Source organism: Colletotrichum scovillei, assembly GCF_011075155.1.
Source record: "Colletotrichum scovillei strain TJNH1 chromosome Unknown Contig00014, whole genome shotgun sequence".
Taxonomy (NCBI): domain Eukaryota; kingdom Fungi; phylum Ascomycota; class Sordariomycetes; order Glomerellales; family Glomerellaceae; genus Colletotrichum; species Colletotrichum scovillei.
The window spans coordinates 354,584-374,117 of record NW_023336272.1 but is presented as its reverse complement, the minus strand read 5'-3'; the positions used below and the strand labels follow the sequence as shown (position 1 = coordinate 374,117).

General features: G+C 51.2%; 5 protein-coding genes across 5 annotated transcripts; 4 read left to right on the top strand and 1 right to left on the bottom strand.

Moving 5' to 3' along the window:
* Positions 1-11: 11 nt before the first annotated feature.
* On the top strand, positions 12-607 carry HER10_EVM0007201 (uncharacterized protein; the record flags this gene model as incomplete). Its single annotated transcript, XM_035476765.1, has 2 exons — positions 12-414; positions 438-607. 2 exons carry the CDS (start codon positions 12-14, stop codon positions 605-607), a joined length of 573 nt encoding a protein of 190 aa, XP_035325810.1.
* Positions 608-2,322: 1,715 nt separating this feature from the next.
* Positions 2,323-4,164, top strand: HER10_EVM0010561 (uncharacterized protein; the record flags this gene model as incomplete). Its single annotated transcript, XM_035480017.1, has 2 exons — positions 2,323-3,739; positions 3,791-4,164. The coding sequence occupies 2 exons, from the start codon at positions 2,323-2,325 to the stop codon at positions 4,162-4,164; spliced, it is 1,791 nt and encodes a 596-aa protein (XP_035325830.1).
* A 1,294-nt stretch (positions 4,165-5,458) lies between these two features.
* HER10_EVM0007973 (uncharacterized protein) lies at positions 5,459-7,355 on the top strand (the record flags this gene model as incomplete). The annotated part of the gene is made up of 3 exons (XM_035477511.1): positions 5,459-5,482; positions 5,613-6,313; positions 6,398-7,355. 3 exons carry the CDS (start codon positions 5,459-5,461, stop codon positions 7,353-7,355), a joined length of 1,683 nt encoding a protein of 560 aa, XP_035325815.1.
* A 279-nt stretch (positions 7,356-7,634) lies between these two features.
* On the bottom strand, positions 7,635-8,434 carry HER10_EVM0003333 (uncharacterized protein; the record flags this gene model as incomplete). The annotated part of the gene is made up of 2 exons (XM_035473013.1): positions 7,635-8,131; positions 8,218-8,434. 2 exons carry the CDS (start codon positions 8,432-8,434, stop codon positions 7,635-7,637), a joined length of 714 nt encoding a protein of 237 aa, XP_035325783.1.
* A 389-nt stretch (positions 8,435-8,823) lies between these two features.
* Positions 8,824-9,876, top strand: HER10_EVM0000375 (uncharacterized protein; the record flags this gene model as incomplete). The annotated part of the gene is made up of 1 exon (XM_035470160.1): positions 8,824-9,876. The coding sequence occupies one exon, from the start codon at positions 8,824-8,826 to the stop codon at positions 9,874-9,876; it is 1,053 nt and encodes a 350-aa protein (XP_035325769.1).
* Positions 9,877-19,534: the final 9,658 nt, after the last annotated feature.

Sequence of the window (19,534 nt, the reverse complement as noted above, 5' to 3'; positions counted from 1 at the left end):
TGATGATACTAATGGAGGTCGTTCCGCTGACAAAGTTTGCGACCAAACAGGACGGAGAAGGAGGAGGAGAAGAAGAAGAAGAAGACGAAGAAGAGGTGCCGATGCCTAAAGAGGGGTCGAAGGATCCCAAGGAGACCTCGAAGGATCCCAAAGAGTCTGGAAAGAAGGCTGCCACCACCATCACCACGAAGCCTACAGCGAACACTACGACGAAGCCCAAGACGCAGTCTACGACGCAGCCCCCGATGAGACCCCCGACGAAGCCCCCAATGAAGCCCAAGACGCGGCCCATAACGCGGCCGATGCAGCCCTCAACAGAACGAAGTTGCTCGAACAAACCCCAAGCAAAGTACAACGAGCCTAGAACGTCGGCGAGAACACAGGTCCAGGCCGAGGGCCAGGTCCGAGTCCAAGGTCACCGTCAAACGATCGCGCAGGAGCCAGCATGCCCTCTGCTTCCCTCTCTTCTTCCGTCCATACTTCCTTACTCCCCTCTTCTTTCCCCTGTTCCCGCTACTACTGCCCCTCCTTCTCCACCACCTCCTACTTCCGCTACTCCGTCTGCTTCTTTGCCATTGGGTATCCGGGTATCGGGGGCATGGCCTGAGGGAGAGGAAGGCGGGGAGGCCAATTCCGATGCTGCTAGCTCGTCACGAGATCGAGAACAGCCAAAGTACCTTGTTATCGAAGAGGAGCAAGAACATCCACCGCCTGGTACCCGTGGTTTCACATGGGACGAGATGAAGGAGTGTTTGGAGTACCTGAAGCATGAGCGGCGAAAACGCTAGATTTTTCTGGTTCTTTGGTGCTGGGATTGGGGCTGAGGGCTGTAGGAGAGGGGGGGAAGCGCACAGTGGCCGTTTCTCGTTTGTCATTTTTTGCTTCATGTTGCTGATCGATCATACGCGGTTGTCGGCGGTGATGATGTTGGACGAAGTACCAGTCGCGGGGAAAGACACGGCCCCCATGACGGCGTCAGTAGGCTTGCCGGCAGACTTAACAGCAGCGACAACGTTAGACGAGTTGTCAATCGAGGGAGAAGACATGGTCTTTGGCAATGTCGGGTGGGTTGTCGGTATGGGGATCGTTGGACGCGGGGGAAGTTTTGTCATTTCTCAATTGATGTTACTGATCGATAGGACGGAGATGAGAGCATCGGGATGCATACGGATACGGAACACCTAGACTGGAGCGGGAACAGAATCAACAAATTGCCAATGCGAAACATACCATCCATGCGAGGCAGCACGAACAGAATGAGTTCATGGGCTGCACGTTTCCAACTGCATAATTCGAATGTGCAACTGACTTGTGCTGGATGGGAGCTCGGCACTGTGCTAGCATGAGATGAGGATGTGGTGATGGCATCGAAAAGGTACAAGAGAAGTACATCGTATCTGTCCCGTCGTGCCCCGGCTCAGCTGGTGGCAGGTGGAACGCTAGACGTCCAGAGGGCGGCAAGTAGTGGGGCTCCAGGCGTTTGGAGTCCGTCCAGGCGCCATCGAACGGTCCGGTAGCAGAGACACCTGCACAACATTACCTTTGGGCATTTGGGTGGCAGGAAACAATGGGCGCTCATTTGAGTGTCTAATGCCGTCAACGTGGGCCATCTTTTGTCAGCCGAATGATGGGCTCCTCAAGTTGTGTTAGAACTGCTTGATCTCTCTGTATGTTGCTAGGTACCTTACGTGCTATGCAAGCTGGTAGGTGGCTGTGACAAATTCAACCGTGCATGTGGCAGCTTTTGGAGTCGGCAGCATTTGGAGCCGGCAGCATTTGGAGCCGGTTGTTATTGGCCAGCCACATTGATTGGCCTGAGCGCCCCTGTGGCGCATCTACCTTATGGTCGATGGCTCGCAAAAGCCATATACGCCACAAATGTGGCGCCACATCCCAGACGCCACGCTCTATCCAGCCGCTTTTACCTTCTACCCCTCCACCCCTCCAACGTCCTTCCTTTCATCTGTCCGTTTGTCCCACCATCGAGAAAAGAAATCGGAAACGAAGACTTGTATCCCTCTTTAACTCATATACCTTGTATTGCATTTCCGCGCACTCATAGATAGCTGGTAATGACATCATTGTCTCCTTTGGACTTTCCCTCGGCGGAGAGCTCAATTAACGACAATGGCAAACGACAATCAGAAGCAAACGGACATTACGACACCACGCACTCGACACGAATGCACAGATACTCGGAATTCCCCTTGAGCTTTCTCACCAGTGAATGCACCACCGATATCTTGTCTCTGACCGCCGCTGCGATGCTTCTCCCTCCATCTCCCATGTCCCAGACAGGACCACCAATACCCGCCGTCCATCATGCAGCAACCCCACGATGAAGAAGACCAAGACTCGGAGAACATCAATGTCGATACCGACACCAACAACAGCTGCCACAGCCGTTGGGAGAATGAGGATGCCCCTCCTCGATTTTACCGGGTGTCCCTCAGCTTGTCATTCCCCCGATCCGTCGACGATTCCATCACCCGCCACGTCGCGCTTTGCTTCCATGACGATTGGCTTTTGACACCATTGTCTTCGTCGGCGTCCGCATCCGAAACTACCTCTCACACTGTACACTTTTACTGCCAAAATCAAGTCTCCCTATGCTCAGAGCTCAACGACGACGACGATGCCACCGGCGAAGATGGCAATCCCTACCACGCCGACGGCTGCGGTCGCTCCTTCACGGTCGATACTATACATCTCCCCGCTTGCACCACCTCCAGTCCGTCCGATCCGTCGCCCGAATTGTCGTCCAAGCCAGAGAAGGAGCTGCCCTCACGGCGCGGTACAACGCTGAAGGGGACGCTTGTCATGGTGATGACACTCTTGATGGCGTTTTTCTTGCTATACACGGTCTATCATCCTCAGTCTGTCTTCTCCTTCGACGCCTATGGCTCATCACCGTCTCGTTATCGCTCCCGAATGCTCGATACGCGTCATATGCTCTCCCACGTCGAGTCCGTTTCTCTCAGCCTCCTCCCTCTTCGCTTTCACCATCACGACCTCAAAGGAAACCCCTGCGATATCTGGTGGCCAGCAGACCAGCTCCTATCATACTCTCTGGTCACATCCAAGCTGTCTAATCTCGCCCGTCACGTTCATTCTACAAAGACTTCACCTATTACGTCAACTAAATACCTCGACGCTTTCAAGAGCCTAGCCGACAACGCACGCGATGCAGCCGTTCTGCTTCAAGCCATGTCTCGCACCGATCACACGACGTGGGAATCCAACCTCATCCTTCTACTCGTCAATGTGCGCGATGACCTTGACTCTATGCCGGCACCGAAACCGACACCGAAATTCACCACCACCACATACGATCAATACAATACAAGTACTGGCGCCCTCGCTCAGTCGTTTCTTGGCTACCTCAAGTCTTCCCACAAGAACATGGATGCTTGGGTGCGCCAATTAAAAGCCTTGGAGCACCATCTCCACAAGTCTCAGCTACTTCAGGACGCCGTCATTCATATGCTCGTAGACATGTCACACAACGAGGTCGTCTCTCCGGGCCATAGAACCCCGAAGGGTAGCGAGAGCGGCAGCGGCAGCCCCTGGTGGAGCGAAGACATTGTGTTTTACGTAAAGCTTCTGACACAGGAACTAGCACCCCGCCGCGATGCTGTTCGCGGGTTGGTGAATGAGGCCTTGATGACTCTCGAGGCGGCACGCGAGACTGTGGGAACGTCACTGGATTGGCTTGCCAAGACGGCGGTTCAGGCTGATGGTGGGAAACCATGCGATGGAGCTGCATACTGTGAGTTCCCCTCACCGGAAGCCTTGACGGCCCACATCATCCACGCACAGCGCCGTTTGCGGGAGCTGGAATCGGCTGCTGCGGCTCGGGATGCTGGAGCGAAGCATGTACGCCACCAGATCACCGTTGATCCTCCTCTTCGGCGCCGCCTCTTCGAGCTGGACCGCGCCGCCAAACATCAGTGGGCTTGGGTAAGCGCCATCTGGCCTATGGACGATGGATTGGGTTTACAAGCCGGAGCAGAGGACGGAGGAGAGCCAGAACCAGGGAAACCAACATCTGGAAGCAGTGTCGGTCTCTGCCACCGCGATGTCGCCCATCACGGAGAGTGGGTTACGTCAACGGTGACAACCAAGGCAGCCGAGAGATCAGCTACCGCTCAGCCTCAGAAATGAGGCTTGGCCACCTGGTTGGTGACTGAGAGGGGTTTTGGAGAGCTCGCCGTATCAAGAAGTTGACACGGTTAGCATACGAATAGCATCGAGAAATCGAAAGCCATCACGGAAGCGAACAACGCCGAGAAGTCGGCGCGGTCGCGAGGTTGACCAAGCATCGAGAAGTCGACACCTTATGGGAAGGGAAGGCTACAGCACTGAGAAACCAGTGTGGTCCTCGCAGAGGACGGCATCGAGAGATCGACACCACCGCCACAAGCGAACAACGTCGATGTATCCACCATGGTCACATAGTTAGACAGCATCGAGAAATCGACACCATTGACGCAATGAACAACGCCGAGGAATAAGCGTATGCGGTCCTGGTAGATGACGGCATCAAGAAATTGACACCGTCGTGGCAGGAATGATGCCGAGAAATCGACACAGTTTTGCAGCAGAGACGTGGGAGAGAGCACGGCAGAGGATGTTAAGTACTTATGGTCCGTCTTTCTCTCTCTCTTCATTCCCTCTATTCACATCTTCACATCGCCGTCTCCGTTGTCCCCCCACATTCTCCTTCCTGCATCTATCGGCCCCGTCTTTTCTGCGTCTTTCTCTCTCTGTGTCTCTCCTATCCTATATCTAGCGGTCAGAATCTCGTGGGCTAAAACTTGAGGTACTGGTCCAATTCATCGTGAAGTGTTTGTCTTGAATCTAGGACTGACTGCCCCATGGAACAGGCTACCCTTCCGAATGGACTCACCCTCCTAGTTCATACACCTTGGGGCAGTGCATGACGGCCGAACCGACATCCAAACACCTGTGCCTTACCGCTGGTAATGGCTGCGGGCAGATCATGGTCGTCATTACAACTGCGAGACTTGCGGGAGTTTGGCTGAGGACTGGCCTGAACACAAGCTGAAGACGAACGCGTGGATGACAAACGAACCAATGCAGCGACGAACCACAAATGCAATGCGGACGAACCATGGAAAGACAGCTCCACTGGCGAACTACTGCAGCCTGGTCGAACCAGTTCATGCACTCTGGCATCCAGCCTGCGACGTCTCAGCAACTTACCATCGGTGAGAGCACAGCAGCAGCTGGTTGGCGAGGAGGAGCCTGCGGCTGAGAACCAGGACGCTGACGAGGTTGAGATTGGGGACTCTGGTGTTTGACGATATTCACGAGAGCTTATATCCCGTCGACTGTTCCATTCGTTCTCGGGCTCTTCTCTTTTAGAATACCAACTCTTCAGTCTTCCCTACGCAGCGTCAAACTCTTTGTATCCGACCACGCCCAATTTGCCGTCATGTGCACCTCGAACACAGCCTACGTGGGTACTTCCCGTTTTCGAGGCCCTCCTCTTCCGTTGCCTCTTATCCTGCACATTCTCCGTCTGCCCTCTTCCGCCTGCATCGTGCTCGTCGTACATGATGCAAAGACTAACTTAATGTGCATTCTAGGAGGTCTGCTGCGTGCCTGTCGAGTCCTACGCAGCGTCGAAGAAAAAGGCCATTGGCTGGTGCCTCTTGGTACGCGCCACCATCCTCTACGAACTCTTCAAGCACAACCTTCTCCCCTCCGACGTCCAGAGGCCCGACTTTGATAACTTTGTTCTCGAATACCTCCGACCCCTCTGCCACATGGGACCATTTCAGGCCACCGCCGTCGACGCCACCATTCGCTTCCAGAAAGTCGTTCTCACCCAATTCCGCGAGAAGGTCCGCCATACAGCACGCAAATGGGTCATCGATAACCGCGTCGTCCAGCTACGTAATGGCATCCACGTTTGGAGTCCCGAAATCACGGGCACCTGGTTCCAGACTGTCGACACCGTTCAGGCTTGGCTGCGGACCCTCGGCAAACGGAATACCCGCGATGTCGATGCTCGTTTCCCCCCGGTTCTCGCTGCCCCAGTACCCAACTCCTTGGCCACCACGTTTATCGTTGGTTCCACTGCCCGCTCTGTTGACCCTTGGCTTTTGGCTACCACGCCAACCTCGATCATCAAGCCGATTCCGGCTCCGGGTGCAGCTCCAATTCAGGCTCTGACTTCGATTCCCGTTCCAGAAACGCCAGCTACGACTCCAGCTACGACTTCAGTTCCGTCCTCGGCTCTGTCATCTCTTTCTTCGCTGTCTTCGGCTCTGCCTCCAAGCCCCATGTAAGCCAGCAGTTCTCTCTCCATGTTCATTCAGACAGCTCATACCATCATGATCCTCTCAGTGTAAGCTCACACCCCGCCCAGGCCCGCTCAAGCCCCGCGCTGGCCCAACGTCAACCTCGACACGGCAATCACCAGCCCTGGCGCCGACCCCGGCTTACACGCCGACGCAAGACTCTCGTCAACCTCGAGCAGCCCATATCTACAGCCGCCTACCTCGTCGCCAACCACCGGGGGGGGAAGCGCGGCCCTCGCGGCTCTCGCGGCCAGCGTGGCCACCGAAATCATCCCCGCGTGGCAGCGGTTAGATCCTCTCGCTTCGAACCTCTCGAGCAGTGCTTCGCCGACTTCGGCTTCGGCGGTTAGTCCTGCCGTTTTGCCAAACGGAGCTCAGACATCCGGTCCTGACTTTCCAGACCTACAGGCCGCCAGCGATGTCTCTTGGGCAGGTCACACTCTCAATGCCACCGTTGCTAGCGATAGCAGCCATGCTCAGCCTCCTCCTCCTCCTTTTCCTGATGCTGCTGCTGTTCCTGCTGCGTCCATTGGCCACAAAGATGACTGCAACAATACCGTGGTGGCAAACAGTACAGTGGTTTCCGAGAATACCCTCGTTCAATCGTATCCCACCTATCTGAACCTTGGACAACAAAATGACTGTAACAGCACTGTCGTCTCCGCCACCACCGTTGTTCCCATTCACACCTACGCTCCACGGTCTGTCGTCATGCCGGGACAAAGTAACGACGATGACTGCAACAGCACCGTCGTCGCCAACACCACAGTTATTTCCAGCAACACTCGCGCCCCCCGGTCTGTTGTCATGTCCGGAGTACACGATGGCGACTGCAACAGCACTGTTGTTTCCAGCAGCGACCGGATCCCGGTGCCTGCCCACGAGACTATGAAGCCCGTCGTCAGTTACGAGGAGTCACTCGTGGGCCACATTCGGCTAGCGCTGGACTGGCAGTTGGATGCGAGGCGCAGCGTCATTGAGGCGGACCAATTGTTCAAGAGGCTGATGTTGACGGGCAGTTTGTGATTTGTTTCCTTGAGTTGACGGATGATGTACGATGATAGTTACATGAGCTGTTCCAACATTGCGAATCAAAAGTTTCGTCCTCCGTCTTCCACTTTCCGTTGCTTTCAAAACTTCGAATTACACGTCTCCTTGTCCTCTTCCTTGTCTGCTATCTCTATGTCGCGAATCCCTGAGTTTCTCCTGCCTGCCTTTCATGTTACGAGGACGACGTAGTCTGCATCTTGGTGAGGTGCAAACAGAGTACAGGAGCTAGCTAGCATGGCTCTGCAGATGACGAATTCACTTTGGTCCTTGAGTTGCACGCTGCTTCAGCCACCACAGCGCCTTCATCTCGCACTCAATGCGCAGGGCCTCCAGGAGCGAAGCCTCCTGCTGGGCAAGCAGCTGATCCATTCGCTTGTCAATCTGCGTGGCCGAGTGAAAGTCGGATCCAGCGATGCCTGCTCCTCCTGCGCCTGCTCTTCGCAGCTGTGCTAGAGCGCGCTGTTGCGGCGGCGGCGGCGGCTGCTGCTGCTCGGGTCCCTTTCCCGTATCCTTTCCCTTATCCTTGTCCTGCTGCTGCTGATGTGCTTGTCGTCGTCGCTCGATCTCGGCTCGAAAGTGCTCGGGGTCTTTGTTGATGATGCCAATTATGCGTCTACGCATGTCCGAGGCTGCGGTGCTCAAGTCAACGTTCGAAAGACCGTCCACATCGAGGATGGAGCCGTTGAAACGACGAGCCGAGAGGGCGGTCGCGGTGCTCATGCTGGAGCTGGCATTGGCGCGGGACCACTGGTCTGCTGTATGTGTTCATCTCTTGTCAGTTTCTCGCATTCTTCTATTTTGTGGCTTAGAAGCGGCATGGGAGAAGACCGAGACTCACGACGATTGCGGCAAAGATTGTTCATCTTTCCGTTCAACCAGTCCTGGTAGAGAACTCGCCAGTTGGCCCTCACAGCTTCATCATTCTGTCTGTTTGGGTGACCAACGGGTAGTCGGAACTGCTCTTCAATCTCCGCAGCCATCGCATCGCTGATGATACCAGTGGATGCCGCAGACCTGGTACGGGCAGAGACCGGGGGATCTCGACCGTTGCTCATGATGGCTTACTGGACGGACTATCAAGATGGGAACGCCGTGTCGGGTTTGGATTGCGCTTATGGTGGCTTGTTGGTGTTGTGACGTGACGCGTACCGAAGGGGCGTGTTTCTCCTCCTCTTGACGAGCCAGGCGAGCTTTGAAGATGCATCTAGAGAGTTTCGTTTGCACAGTGATCAATCCTTTCCGTCTTTTCATCCTTGAGCAAACGGTCGCGTGTCTCACAGTTCTCTCTCTCTCTTCCTCCCCCGCTTCTCTCTCTTTTGGTCCGTGTCCTTCATCGTCATCTTCTCAGTTGACCTCTCTCACTCATGCATCTCATTCCCTCTCTCATGAGTACGCACACCTACTCACACGCTCAACGTTGTTCCTCATTCACATTCCTCCATTCATGCCTGCCATGTGCCCAACAAACGATGAGGAGCACATCTGTGACCAGTCTGTTACCTACCTTGCGAAAGCCGAAACCACGAACTTCTGCTTTGGGGCGTCGTGTAAGAAGGCAATGATGCGTCACATCATCGCCAACCGCCTTACGACGAGCGAATTGAAGTGGAAGAAACAAGATGAACTCATGCTTGAGATGCGCTACGTCCGCCCAGATGGCTCATCATGGGGCGCCGCCTTTGACCGTGTCGCCCTGCCGCGCATCAAAGCCGCTCTGCAAAGCCGTCGCCGGATCCTCGTCAACCTGGGTGCCACTCCCGAGAAGAGTCCCACCGGCGAATGGGCTCCCTGGGTCGATGGATTTTTGCATCCCGATTGGTCTGGTGTTGCTGCGAACATGTCTCGGGAGGTTGGCGAGTCGCTACTCGAGGACTGGAAGAAGCAGAAGAAGCAGGAGAAGAAGAATAAGAAGAAGGGCACCGACAACGACGACGATTGCCACCCTGACAAGCTTGCTGTTTCTCGGCCGAGCTCGGCCATCATTGATCCGTCGTTTGTCCTCGGGCCCGACGACTCGGTATCCATGGTTGGGGTCAACGTGCGAGGCTTTCGTGGCATTCACGTTCGCAGCGTCGAAGAAGTCGAACAAGACCTTTTCAATGGGGCTCGACAGCTGTTCTGGGCCACGCTTCGACTTAACCGACTTCGATACGATACTCCGCCATCGCTCCCAAGGCCGACCGATGCGCACAATGGTGATACGGATGAGCAAGAGGTTGAGGATACAGAAGAGATTAAGTTTGAGCGCGCGGAGCGCTGGCATGTCGTGCGTCATCTCATCTGTCTCGAGAGGGAGCTTGACGATGCCTGGCGCCGCCAGCTGTTTGGCAAGGACCACGAGGACATGGAAATGCCCTCTGGTATTGTTGGCATGCTCTGGCTTAACTTTCTTGGTGCTGACGAGGACCGTTTCCTTCTTTCTCTGATTCGGGAAGACTTTGGCGGGTTTGATGTTGAGAGTGTCGCGGCACGTGTATGTACTGGCCAAGAGTTGTGATGGAGGTTGGGATCATCGGTTTGAATGTTGAAGGAGGAGTACCATGTCACTTGCTCAAGGGGGGAGACTTCTGCTTCATTCAGGATTGCGTCCTTCTATAGACCGAGAGCGTTGGCTTGCTCCTGTTGACTTGCTCTTGTAGACATGCCTTGAATGTGGCCGTGTTCCAGGATATGTGGTTTGGTATATGATGGCTATGATAACTACGTTATGATCACAGTAGGTAGCACTTGGACTAACAGTCATGACCTGCTTCTTCGAGTAGCAAATACGTTAATATATCCCTTCCTCCAGTATCCTCCTATCTACTCTCCCCGCATGTTTTCAGCCCCTGGCTTCAAGCAACGCCAATGAACAACATTGATTGATCTTCTCACTCCTTTTCATACCTGCGGTCAGGTGGATATGGGTATGATGCGGCCACTCCTGGCGGTTGTCCAAGGGTTCAATCTTGCGATAGAGTACTTGTCGTCTACTAAGTCAATGACTTTGTCCATCTTTCTGTTAGTCACATTGACCTCAGTCATATGAGTCTGAGTCACGCCAGTCTCGGTCATGCCTTTTTTTAATCCGACGCACTAGAGTAACCAAAGAAGTAATGGTGTGGAACTCCGATGTGGTTTGGTGTTGTAACCCGAGCTCATGAGAAGATTCACCTCATCGCGGCTTATGAGAGATGGTGAAGATCAACACAGAGATGATAAGAGGGGGGTCATCAAAAAATAAGCCATGACTACGTTGCTCAAGAATCCAAATGATTGGCCTTTCCAGAAGTCTCCAGGACACATTTATGGTGTAGTCTGTCGCGGGTATGACCCTACCAAAGCCACCGTGGCCTCAAATACCCATACATCCACGATATGTGATAGTGCCATCGTTCCTGGAAACATAGTGGACAGAAACGTTATCACCCGTGAACGAATGGCAGAGTAGCTTGTGTTGAAGAGAAGTGTATGCTGCTCCAGACATCAGTCGTTGGTCTCCTGAATCTTTTCCCCGATCATCCTCCCTGTCTTGGTACGAAAAAGTACGATTTCGCCGGGCTAGTTCATATGGATATGATCGACGGCATGGCTATCCCTTGACTGCTGTAAGTTCGAGCAGAGTGTCACATTGATGTACCCGTTGCGAAAATCCCAGACGCCATCAGGGGGCCAGACCTTTCCGGATCCGTCAAGTACCCGCTGTCTGGCATCTGCTCTTAAGGTGTGAGTGCGAAGTTGGAATAGATCAAGCATCTCGTTCTGCAGATTCGTATCCCAGCTTACTGTACGTAACTTTGAACATCCTAGGCAACTTGAGGACGGCCACAGAGAACAGAGAGCGAGGCGGCTCAATTCATCAATGTATTTGATGCTCGGACTAGAATAATGAAGGATTTACTCCTTCTCTTGGATCCCTCGCGCCGCGCTAACTACATGACGAAGCTCTGTGTTGGGGAAGCTGGCACCTGGCTGCAATTCAGTTCCGAACGACCCACAAAAGGGCCTGACCAGTGGGCCACCCGACATTTTAGACACAAAACCAACCTGAGAACAAAAAGAACTGCCCACACATGCTCAAAAACCAAAAGAAATACTCCTCGACGGGGAATTGAACCCCGGTCCCCTGCGAATCGATGAAATTCAATGACAAGCAGATATCCTCACCACTAGACTATCGGGGATTGGTGGATGTTGACATCCAGTGATAGTTGGTTGACGACGACCGCCACAACTGCCTACATTAAGGCTTCAGCTCAGACTCTCCCATGTGCTTGAGTGTTGAAAGCTCGGATTACTTCAAATTTTGTGTTACGCCTCACATTTTGTCCTCCATTAAAAACCTCTTGGTCGTGTTCAAAGGAGTTGATGCAATCGAAGTAGAAATTGAGAATAAAGAATTACATTCCAGTCTTTGCAAAGCTGGAGAGTCTACCCGACAAACTTGTCTACTCCCTGCGGCCGTTGGTCTTGAACTTGGAATGGCTTCGGATCGAGGAATCTGCGCCAGGCATCTGGAGAGCAGCTGGTAGCTACAAATGTGATCGGCATCTGCCCGTACCCTCTCCTCTCTCCATCAGCCCCTTCAGAGCTCTTGTACGAAGCGATGCGGGTTTTGGCGATTGTTTCCAGAGTACGAATCTGTGAGGGAGATGCGGGTTATGGGACGCAGCGTCCAAGGCGAACTTGTACACGTTGACAAGCAATAACATGAGACTTCGTTCCGCACACAACCGGGGCTATTAAGACAGCATATTCCATTCTGGAATCTTGCAGTGAGGACCAGTCATATGGTCATCACGGAGGGAGGGGTTGGTGAGGCGGTTGATGTTCTGTTAGTATTAGCGGTAATGATTGCCTTTGTGCCTCTTCTCTGTCCCATCGTTGCGCATCGTAGTTGAATTTGGCCTTCGGAGCGTCTAAATTGCAACGGTCGAAGCAGTTTTCCAACGAAAAGCTAGGATATCAGAAGGAGCTTGGGCTGCTCATTCTGCTTCTCCTTAGTGCTTGGGATGTCGTCCAGGATTATCTCCATGTCGAGAAGGACTGGGACCAGCCGTTCCATTGATGTTTGTTGCTGGCGAGACCTGAACTATACGACACCAGAACTTACGATGAGCCACGGGCCGTCCCCGCAACCGAGCCAACCCTTGAGAGTTCCGGCCCATCCTATTCTATCGTGTTCCCAGGCACTTGGTACTGCGTGATGGCCAAGCTGCGTGCTAGGTTCAAGCAAATTAAAACGTCCACGACACCGCCCCGGCTTGATATCGTGGAACATCAAAAGAGGTCACACTCGTGTTCTTCTTTCAAGCAATCCCTTCTCATAATCACAGCTGAAATTAGGTTTTAGCCGTCAGGAGTCTATCATCTTCGTTGCCGAGACGTTTCTGATTTACCATACAGCCATCAATGAAATGCCGCAATGAATGAGGCATGCTTCCGGCTCAGGCTGAGGCGCATGGAGACTTTGTTCAGACTGTAGTAAGCATTGTGCAAACCTATAACGCTTTTCCCCAAGATGAGCTGAACAACCTGATGCTGGCACAACCAAGTATGGTGGCCCGCATAATAAGGATGAAAGTTCTACTTTGCATATCTCTTTGAGCCAACCCAAGCTACAGGAAGGGAGCTCTTCCCAATCAGAGAGGCAGTCCCCTCCAGAACACTTGTGAGTAAGACTTATATACGTGATCAGTCGCAGCCACAGCATCCTCCAGGCTATGTGTAAGTAAATCGACAAAAGAGTGGTTTTTGTGCTCTTGGACAACGGTCCCGAGATCAACGTGCAAAGCAGTACATCGGCAACGCCCTTCAAGTCATTTGCGCAGATGGAAGCCTTGGAATTACTTGCAGATAGAAGTTGAAAGTCTCGCACGCGAAACGGTAACTGAGAAACCGTAACTGAAGCTACATCTCATAAGTGTTACGAATGGGCTGCACAGCTGCTTTAAGGTAAAGCTGCAAAAGTGATCACTACGGCGATACAAATGTTTTCGCCCGCTAGTCAGCCTTACGGTGGGTGCTATAAAGATACTATGCAAGTCAAGCAATAGAACAACATGTACAGCTCTTGAACACTTGACATCTTCTTGTGCCTAATTCAAGGGGAGGCGTAATGTGGACACAACGTTTTCAGTGGAAACCAGGGATAAGTTGCAGGGCTTTGGCTGTATGTCAGCACGCAGAGGCATGGACCATATGCGTGTTGTCTCAAATCTAGCTGCTACTAAACCTCTGTCCCTCGACGAAGAAATAAATCAGAATGCTGTTCACAGTCATGTAAGTGGAAAAGCCACCGGGCTTGAAGCCTGATCCACCATTCACATTCACTCCCAGTTACCACACGGACTGGAACGTTGCCGAGTCTAAGTTTCTGTATCAAAGCAACAGTTTCCATGTGATAGTTAGCTTCACATTGCCATGTCGTGGCCTATTTGTCGCCGACATACTATCTACCAGAGGACTGATCCGGGCTACCGACGGCGCCAGTCTGCTTGGAATGGAGCCTGAAAAGCCTCCCACTGGCACTCTCACATTTCTGTTTAACCCTGCAGTATTACATACAGATTTTCTTGAGTGTCCGTCAAGTTCGCCACCGTGATTCATATGAGAACCAAGTGAACAAAAGCTTCCGAGGTAGATAATACCACATCATTATTCCACGATTATGTGGATTGTGAATATCCCAGCATCATTACAGGAGCTTTCATGGTCTTTCATAATGCAGCGTTCTTGAGCCTGTTTCCGTTGCTTCCCCCAAGGTCTTAAGGCCATAACAGTTTATCATTAGAACGGCAATACGACTTGAAGTCTGGAGGGCATCGAGAAGGCCTTTTCGGAGAGTTCAATGTGCGCCTGAAGGCATTAAAGCTCGCTGGCTGGGTTACGATAGCTTCAAGCTCGTTCTTTCGATCTTATTCCCCCGGAAAATCAGCGCATACTCGCGTTCCTGCAGTCGACGCTTTCGAGGACAATCATCTCAATCTTCATTTGCAAATTACGCTGAGCAACGACGTTAGTATTCAAAGACAGCTCATACACTACCTCGTAGCAAAATAAATACGGTTTGACAGCATCATATTGAGAGCAGCATTGCTGCCGTTCAACAGTCCAGTTGCAACAGATTGAGAATGCTGGGGAAACATGCGAACGAATACCTATAATGAATCGTCACTTTACAACAGCTCTTTCACTTCCGAGCAGCTTGAATTGTGGATGCTCAAGCGCAATACTCTTGACCATCTTCTCACTCAAGTATTCTTGCTTCTGTTCTGTTGAAATATTGCTCAAGACAGTTCTAGGTCAAGTACGATGAACCGGGTAAGAGTTCTTGGAAATCTCCTAGCACAAAGCTGTGAATCAAGCTTAAGAGCGATCAATAGTCCAACATGGGCTTTGATTGACTATTTCATAGTGCGAGATCCAGAGTCTTTGTGTAGATGCGTACAGCAAAGCCGATATCATCGATGATTTCGCGCTGTTCCTAAATTTTCTGATCTGATGTGGTCGCTGTCCTTGTGGTCTATGTAAGGGGCCAGAATCTCTTGTGTCGATGATGCTCTGATTCTCGGTCATGTGAGGTAGCTGGAGCAATGGAAGGTTATCAGCTGGCTCGCTCATTCTCTCTTGACATCTGTATCTGTTGCGTCCTGGTCAAGAATACAGGCGAAATATGGTTATCTTCGCGCTGATGGTGAAGTGCTAGTCGATATTTTAGAGTGTTTAGAGTCCGGTCTGTATTGGAAAGTATTCCACAGCATGCAAAGAGACTTATCTTCTAGACTGGGCGTAAGAAGCAAAGGAGGTAGATATGTTGGCAACCCACAATGCAATCAGTCTAGTAGCTCGCCTTCGTAGAAAGGTCTATCAACTTTACCAAGTCAACTAGTCGTGTTGGCCATGAACCCATCTTGATGGTATCCGACTGAGAGATTCAAGTCGTTCAAGTACTCTATAATGCAGCTTTGAGATGCTTCCGGGAGTCGGCAACCATAATGGACTCAAGGAAGTACGTCATCGGACACGGTGCGCCAGGATCTTAGACATCTGACCTTTCAGCCTATCAAGGGTCAATTGAAAAGAGGTCTTTTCAAGAGCATGTCTAACTTAATTATAAGGTGGATGAATACCTTTTGATAAAACTTGATAGCGTGGTTTGAGGGCTTGCAGTTGCCTACTCTCTTGACCTACATACATTCGGTTATTTTCTGCCAGACACTTCCGCAACCCACGAAGTTTCCGATGCGTCTAGAAACGATACATTCTGCCTCTCTGCACGTACACATTCTGGTCGATCAATACTAATGATACATAGCCTTATTCTTCGTGACAGATGTGTAATCTACTTCTCGCCCGCATCGTAGTGAGCGTTCTACTGAGGCGGCTAAACGGAACAGTCGCGACGTCTTAGGGTTTTATAACACTCTCAGGGCTGGCTCACTTTCTCGTAATATCATCCATGGCTTTTCCAACAGTATTAAACTTACCCGAGAGCCATTGTAACGGCTGTTCCTGGAACGAGGCTTGCTGTGAACAGCTGGGTTTGGTCCCCAGGGCCTAACTGAAGTTCCATGCTACGGAGTTTTTTGAACATGAACCGCAAGTTCCAGTGAACAGGAAAAGAAAAATGTGAGTATTCTATGGGCATTCCTGAGTGAGTGACTTGGCTTAGCGGGTATCAGTGCGCCTCGCTTCAGCCTCGATGAAATCTTCCTGGCTTACAGAAGATCCTGTGAGGAATGAGTATCTCTCCAACAGATCATTACCCAGAGGCATGGAAGGGAGGAAGAGGCAAATAAATATACGTACACAGGTCAGCAGGACCGTAAAGATATCGCAGCTCGTCTGCGTAGACAAGATATTCTCAGCTCGGATTGAACAGGTTGGCCGATAGACTCAATACTCAAACTTGGCGTAGATAACAAAACATGGTTGCTATCCAATGGTGTTAATATAGTTGGAAATTTGAAGCTTCCCAAACGGCGTTTCAGTCGAAAGCAAGCAACCTTGGGACAAGGGTAGACACAAGGGGTCAGTATCGATGCGGCATGTCTGACGTGGTCACGGTTCCGTCACTGGCACTTACTGGGAATGTTTTGCCCGACCTCAAGTGACTTTCCATGAAAAATCAGCCTGCTGTGATCAACAAGGCTGCCTTAACTAGACTTTTTGTCGTGTATGGACGCAAAGTCATGCCCAATAGGAATGTGCAAGGCATCGTGCATGAGTTTCGAACTCATCAGAGAAGGCCGACACTTATTTCCTCACCAATGGCAACTATTTTGGGTTTCATGATGAGCAGGATGGGAGAAAACTAAGCCTTCTCTGCAGGTAAGTCAAATCAGTGCTCGAGCTGCTGGTGGACAAGGCATGCCTCCCTAAAAATGTGGAGAATATGAAGGCAATTTATAGGAGTCTGAAGATGCGACTTGCATGAAGTAACCCTCCATCATGTCACTGCCTTTCTCAAGGAAGAATTCAGGCAACCTCTCGACTCCTGCCTTGATAGAAGCACTAGTCTCGTCGCATATGCACCTAGTAACAAGAATTCGTAGCTTATCAGATGTCGCCTCACTCTCGAGGTTTCTCATAAGAACTCACAGGAGGACTCCAGCTCCTGCTAGCTAACTTTACACTGAGCGGGTTGTCTTCCCTAAATGTGGACACGTCACATGCTTGCTCACGAAGCTAAACAAGACTCCGCCTAAAAGGACTTCAACACGATTAAGTGGTTAGGAGGACGGGTCCCCAGCAAACTGCATGCTTCTGATACTGATGAAACTTTTCGAGAGCCCGTTTACTGTGTTTCAAGTATTTGGACGGTGCCAAAGGCGGAATATTTGAAAGAAGCTGGCGGAAAGTTGCGGCCTTTTTGGAGAAGCTTCACCGACGTGGCGGGAGCTTTTGTGCAGACAAATGCTGAGCACTTTGGGTGGATTTGGGGGGTGCGATCCCTTGGTCTGTAGGGTATGAAGATCTTCACTCATCCTACAGTCCTTGGTTCAAAGCTAAGTATGACCTGAAGCTGGGTTGCAACTACGCTGGATTCTCTGAAGATACGCAGATATGTTCCAGCAGATCTCGCCTGTCCTATCTCAGTACCATGAGCAGATACAAGTATGCCGACCAAGAGATCTTCCAAGCGAGCGTCTTGCCAACAGCCTGTCTCTAGTCTACGCAGATGTCATTGATTTCCGTCATTATTTCCAAAAAATATCATCAGGGCGACAAAAGAGTGTGGTATTTGAACAACCCCGGGGTTGATAATGATGATGTGATGCAAATTTTCTCTGACAGCTTCTCATTCGAATGACAAGACACGGGGCAAATTTTCGGCAGGAATCATCACTTCTTGATGGTAAGATGATGATTCTTGTATGATCGGGGCCAAAAGACATTCTTTCGCTTTCCAGGCGTGTTGCTCTCTTCATTTACGAAGGTAGATGCGATCTCTGGCTATGTAGCAGATCAGTTGCTGGCAAAGTTCAAAGGTTGAATATCTTCGAAACTTTCAACTGACGGCGAGAGGCTTTGTGTTGACTTGATATCATTGCAGAGTAGCAGTGGTCTGTCTTAAGGAACGGATGAACGAATCAGATTTCCGCATCATCTATTATAACGCAGGAAGGAGAAGACAAAAAATGTCTGAGGAGTAGTTCCTGAGCCTCGATCGAACTATACTCTAGACTCTGAGATATTCTCGATTTGATGACGGAACTTTGAGTGCAGGCAGTCAGCAAGTGCCGAAAATCCAGATACTCAGTTCAAGGTAAGGAGAACTTCTTTTATTCCACAAACAACAGATCGAACCGTGATGCTGATTGAACGCTTGAAGCGAAGCCGAGATATGGCAAAACCTTTCTTTCAAGTACTATTATCGAGGGTTTGCAGGAGAGAGCTCCTTTGCGTGACGACAAAAATGCCAAGTTGCCAATCACAGCCTTCTACCCCTTCAACCAAACGTTGAAAATCATTAACAGCTGCGAATCGCCAGCCTGTCTTCGCGCATTTGCCACAGAATCAACGAGCGCTCTACAAGACTACACTTGGATCCTTGACTATCTGTCCTCAAAGGGAGTACGTGGATGGGCCAGCTGGAAGCATCGCCTGAGGATGCTCTTAATGCCTCGATCTTGCTAGTCCAAGTGCGTCCCCGTACATCTTTATTGCCGAAATCGACGTATTTAACGGTCACTAGGCTGTGCTGATCATCATGCTCAATGCAATAGCAACTGCAGAATGCTTCTTATACCCCCAAATCTACCTAGAGTCATTGCCCGACGCTGATCACAGAGAATAACTTCCAAGCCATTCTGGGCCTCATGCGTTCGGATTTCGGAAGCCTAGTTGATTAAGGGTAGTTTGATAACCGTGGCATCCCTGAAGACACCGTGACTCTGGCGGTTCGGCAAACTAATAGCACTTTTTCTCTGACCTCAATTCTTTGAATACTTCCTCTGTTACCTTGCACGTACGCCGGAAACTGGACACGTCTTTTTGGCGGATACACAAAGATCTGACGGGCTAGGTGGATTTGTCATCCCCATTCTTCATCGGTTGAATCAGTCCAGGCACTAGGCCAAGAATATGACCATAACAGTATTCAGCTAGATCGGAGCGGCATTTGATCTCCTTGAGAGAGAGACCCTTCACGTCGCGCTCGCGAACACTCCTGGCGAGAAGACTACGGACATGGGTTTTCTGGTGGAGTTACCCAACAGCCCGTTGTTAAGCTTTGGGAGGAGGCGCACTCGAAGACAGTTGGAGTTAACAATGAGTCTAATATGGATTTGCAAGACTCGAAGCATGTTCCCAAAGGCTACAACTTGAAAGCATTGGAAAACATCCGGCAGCTGCTCCGGCTCCGCCTGAGAAGATAGCGATTATATCGACAACATCTGGGCCAGTTCAGCCAGCTCAAGCTGTCGGATTGAAGGCCCAATTCGGCTGGGAGTCAAGGGCACTGCAGAAGCCACCAGTGACCCCTCTATCAATTTTTAAGAGTCCAATCAACCATCGCTTGAACTCCTCTCCTTAACCCAAGCAGTCCAGTGAAGCTGACTCATCTTCGCGGTATACTAAGGAGCTTCAAGGTCAGCTCGTGGACGGGAGTCATGATTCTCTGGAGGGATGCCGTTCACTTGTGATGGAAGCTGGACTCCATTCAGTCCATG